The sequence below is a fragment of the Chanos chanos genome, chromosome 14 (genome assembly GCF_902362185.1).
Source record: "Chanos chanos chromosome 14, fChaCha1.1, whole genome shotgun sequence".
Lineage (NCBI taxonomy): Eukaryota > Metazoa > Chordata > Actinopteri > Gonorynchiformes > Chanidae > Chanos > Chanos chanos.
Window position 1 is genome coordinate 16,867,858 of NC_044508.1, and position 5,330 is coordinate 16,873,187.

A 5,330-nucleotide genomic window follows, 5' to 3' on the forward strand; every position below is an offset into this window, starting at 1 on the left:
GAGACCACAACACATCGAACACAGTGCATTCCTTCAGATTCATGCCGTGCTGAAGTGAATGCTTCGTCATATTCATGCTTCCTCCCTTGCACAAAATATGCTTACTGCAGGTGTTGCATTTTCAGGACGAGCAATATTAGGGCCACATAAAGGGGGAAAAAAATTCTAAGATTTCGAGAATAAAGCCATAACATTACGAGAATAAAGTCGAAATTTTTATGAGAAAAAAAGTCATAATATTACGAGAATAAAGTCGTCAGCACCACATTGCGGCACGCTGCTCTTCTGATATTCCCCCTCTAAAATAACACGTAACCTAAAATTACGACTTTATTCTCATAATATTACGACTTTTTTCTTGAAATATTATGACTTTTTTTCTCACATACTGCATAAGAAATTACGTGATGTTAGGTCCGCGTAGCAGCCCCTAGCAGATAAGAGAAACTTTTATGGACTGTAAAATGCTCACTGCAGAGAAGTGATATCCAATCCTATCGATGAGATCTCTGCCTCTAGTCATGGTATTCAAACTACTGGGTGACTGGGCCATCTCAGTATTTTTATACATGATCCCAAACATGATGGGATGCTGACAGCTTAAGTAACTAATTTCTTACATATCTACAGAAAATAAACAACAGACTTTCAAAGGAGGCAATTGTGACCTGCTCTCATCATGAGACATTTCAGTAGAGATCATTTTCATCAAGAGGTCATTTTCAACGCATGATTTTAAGGAGGTTATGAAAAGGCACATACAATTTTTAAGAACCGTTTTTAACAAACCATGATTCATAATTTCTAGAGAGAAAAAGTATCTGTGGAGGTAAAGTCATGCTTAAAATTTCTCAACAGAATGACTGACCAATCTTCATGTACACGGTACCAATTGTATTCAGTGAAGGTAAAAAGGACCTGGAGCATTTCTCTCAAGGGGTGTGTCAGATACACTGATTTCTTTTTCCTTCTAAATGCTGCTTTCACTGGTAACCTCAACTCAGACATAGACCGTGCCAGTGCTAATCTCATGTCTCAGTAAAAACAAGTATCCAAAGAAAATCTTAGGTCAAATCTAAATATTTGTCTTCAAACATGTCTGCATAAAACATCCATAATTATACATGTGAAGTATACATTAAAGGTAGTATTTATCAAGCACGTGTTCCTATTCCTCATGTATGTATTCATTCACATATAAAATTAGGACAGTATGTTCAACTGCAAGGCTCATCTGTTCCATTTCATCACCTCTCTGGGCAAAAGAAAGGAGATTCACTCTTATGTATTCATCTCAAAGGAAGAAATGCTTTAGAAATGCTCATTATTCATAAAGCCACTGACAGGTTTGAGGTTTGGCATCACTGTTGGGCTGAGTACTGAGCAGCAGTCTGGAACCATCTCTTCTCCACCTCCTGTTTACCCAACTCCCACAGCTGATGTAGGAGCCTCATTTCAGTCTTACTTGTCATCATCAGATACTCCTCATTCTCTGGATGCTGAAGCACAGTATAATGATCCAGAATCAGGGACTGGCAGAACCGACCCAGAACCAGCAGGTACAGGGCTTCCCTCTCTGTTTCATTTAGGGGAATCACACTCTCCCAGCCAGCCAGTACAGAACCTCCAACATCCAGGGGACTGGGGCTCTCAGGCATCATACACATAATGGTGATGGCCAACTCAAAGATATAGTAACCCTGGCTCATGTCTCCAAAGTCCAGTATCCCTGAAATTTTGTAGTTTGAAGGTCCATCAGGTTCCACCAGGACGTTGTGGTCATTAAAATCTCCATGGTTAATACCTATAGAGAATGGATAACTGTTTTAGTGTAAAACCAAAAAATAATTTCATACAGTGGGATGAAATGACAACAAATTAGAATGTACAGGTTTTAATGGAAACACAAAACATTTATTTAAATCCATCTGAATTAAGACTGTCTGACCATATATTACTTAATCCCATAAATCCTATGACCAGTGTGCTCTTGCTGAGTTGACCTGTTTCTCTTGTCTCACACATTTCATTGTACCGTTGACCCTGTGTTAACCCACATATGACAAATAAACTCTTAAACTAAAAACTAAACTAAATGATTGTCCTTTCCCTTTAGGACAGGCCATTCATTACAGATCTGTTTTGTTAACTCTTGTCAACCTTTACAGTTTCTGCAGCTTGCCTCTAAATGTACCCTTCATCTGAAATCACCTTCCCTGAAGAAACTGAAAATATTCTAAATATTTGAATTGCGTGACAACCAGAAACAGAAGCATGGTCAAGGGGGATGTGTGCACTTCACATTCTCTCAATTAACAGCAATCAGAGGGTGATTTTAAAAACTTGCTAACACATAATCCCACCTGGAACATGAATAAACAGAGAAAAGCCATGAAGATGTCAGTAAATTCCGCGTAAATACACTCTAAAGGACTATAAACACTGGCATAGTGATGATCCAGAGTGAAGCTGATTCTTACACTTCCGAAAGGAGCTCAGCTTGGGCACCACTTCTGATTTGTATTGCTCTATCACACTCTTCACAATCTTCTGCACAGGTTTCCCATCCAGTGCATGAAGGTATTGCTCCAGCAGAGGAACATTGGACAGGTTCCAAATAAAGCCCTCTCTCTGAAGTGCGTTGAGGTTTGGATGATCCATCTTTAATGAGGTAGAAAATATGTCATTAGGACACATGTTTACGCTCTGAGTAAACTACTACTAAGAATGTCACAGACAATTACTTTAGGATGCTTATCAAATAAATGCATATCAATAAAAGCATGAGGAACCGTGTTTCTTTTTATTTCCAACAATGGATTGCAACTACTACTGAGATACTTCACATAACTTAATGGCACAGGAGGTCTTACTTCATTTAGCACTTTATCAAGTCTAGCAGCCAGTTTCCCCACTTCATACAAAAGTTGCAGAGAGACAGGAGCCTTGGCTACAACAGTGCCTGGCAAATAGGTCAGTAAACGCACCAGGTACTTCTGAGTTCCAAAGCCACAATCTTATAGGTGACAAAAAAGAAAAGAAAAGAAAAGAATGATGTGTAGTGTTATCAGCCCAAGCCAGGCCGCATTTCCTGTTTTCTTACTGTTTTTCGTCTGAATTCTTTAGCTTATTTGTTCAGACAGCAAAAACATATTTGAGCCAGATAAATTACCACATTTTCGCTAATAACATTTATTCTCAAAGAACACTTATCAGTTCTGTTCAGTAAACGTAGTTCAGTGCATGTTTATGACATATACATCTGATCTGCGGCGCTGTGACATTAGTCATACCTATCTCCTCCAGACTCATGAGTTCACCGTCTTTTGTAGGGAGAGCAGTTTGAGCAGGAAGTCCATTCTGATGCAGGAAGGTCATGGCATAACTCTGGAGTTGCAGAAGAGTGGAGTTCTTACTGTCTGTAGAGTTCATAACCTTAAGAACAAACTCCCCACCTTCCTGAGGGGCCACATAAAAGTTCTGGTCATCATAACTGGGCAAGGCTCGAATGTTTGACACAGTGGCATGGAGTCCAAAAAGCCTTTCCACCAGCTCAGATACTTGGGCATGGCTGAGATTTGGCTTGGCCTCCTTTACTGACATTTATGCTGCAAAAAGAAATGTTTCACAGATAAGGCATTGGACTATGGGCAGGAAAAAATCTTACAACGAAATCTTGCTCACAAGGTGAATAAACGCCACCAGACCTAACGCTCATAGGTACTTTTGCCCCCACTCATCCATTAAACAAAAGCATAATGTGAACTGGATTATGCTGCCACTGTCAACAGCTTCTCAAGGTTCAATCAGACTGGTGTCAGTGCCTCTATCACTAATGCAAATCTTGACTTGCATTTATTTTATGGCTGGTGGACTCCAGTAAAGGGAGACTGTTGCAGTCTGCAACTAAATCCATCAACATTTTGAAATTAATTACTAGCACAAGTCCTCAAAACAGACAGTCTAAATATTTTCATGGAACTCTCAATTTTCTGCAGGTTTATAACGACAAATTTGTGTAAATCATTAAATTTAGTTCAGCACTTTAAGGGGTGTAGAAGTTTAATGATTCAGATGGCCACATTACATCTGCCAACGCGGTCGCACCTCACCGAACTCCAGCCATAACCATAAACACACTGTAGAGTTGAATCGGCATACTGGACAAACCACAGTTAGAGAGGGACTGAAACTGAATTATGTAAGCTTCATATTCACAGGGTCATGGGAAAGAAATCCAGTTTACATGTGGCGCAATATCTCTATCTACAGCACGTAAACCAGTGGGTCCGACACAGCAGGGCGACAGCAATTAACTTGAGTTAACTTCAGATAGCAACCATGATAAAATGTTTTAAAGCACGTTAATCAGTTTCGCCAATCTGTTGCAACTGGTTTTTGGTCAAAATCGTAAAATAGTCTCATTTTTGTTTTGAGCTATGACCTACAAGAACAATAATATGGCTTTTTTCCTTTCTTAACTTTTCTGTCTTTCTTATTTAACCAGAAAAGCCTCTTTGTGTTTGCAAAACGCTGATCACTGACAGGTCCTGCAGAAAATGAGCACGTACATTAACGCGGCACTGGGCCTTGAATAACGGCGAAGAAAATAATTAGTGCATGAGTTCCAGGAAATAAGAAAAAAGGTTAAGAAAAAGAAGAGACCGAACAGAAACGGACGATGAATGTGTGAATAACAGAAGTTACCTAAAAGGTTGGAAGTATTTGAAGAAAGTGGACAACAAATGTTCATGGCGAGATAGCGATGCTACAGGAGCGAGCGGAAGGAAATAATATAATATACTTAACAGTGCCTCTTCCTCAATACAAAAATCGTTGCCGCGTTAGCAGTTCAATCGTATGCCCGTATGCCCTTTGACCGTTTACGCAAACATTTTACGTCATGAGTGGGCGGCTATATAACACGTGTATTACAGTGGACAGTGGAAGGGTGCGTTCACGCGCAAGATATAATTGTTGCATATCAGCGCGAGACTATGCCTTTCTTTTAGACAAGACACATTGACAATACATCTTACAACGGGGCGAAGTATTGCCGTATACCCCTAAAGGTAGAGACAGATTTCTATAACCTGAGAGCATATTTATTAAAGACAGTTTTACAAAATTGTGTTACTCTGTGCTGAGGTCCCATCATACAGAGTGAATTACTGTTGAAAGACTCTGAAACAGAGTGAGTGACTCATTTGATTGCATCTGTCACCCTTCCCTCTGCTGACCTTTTAGAAAAAGCAAGTTTTCCAGAATGCGTTATAAGAATTAGCCCTCAAACCTATGCCATAATAATATTAAATAATATTGTGCTTATA

General features: G+C 39.5%; 1 protein-coding gene across 1 annotated transcript; it reads right to left on the reverse strand.

Annotated features, from left to right (window-relative positions):
• Nucleotides 1-1,133: 1,133 nt before the first annotated feature.
• On the reverse strand, nt 1,134-4,762 carry LOC115828019 (hydroxylysine kinase-like). Its single transcript, XM_030791916.1, has 5 exons — nt 4,708-4,762; nt 3,294-3,608; nt 2,874-3,016; nt 2,481-2,661; nt 1,134-1,804 (listed from the first exon to the last, which is right to left on the reverse strand). The coding sequence occupies exons 2-5, from the start codon at nt 3,601-3,603 to the stop codon at nt 1,362-1,364; spliced, it is 1,077 nt and encodes a 358-aa protein (XP_030647776.1). The 5' UTR covers nt 3,604-3,608; nt 4,708-4,762; the 3' UTR covers nt 1,134-1,361.
• Nucleotides 4,763-5,330: the final 568 nt, after the last annotated feature.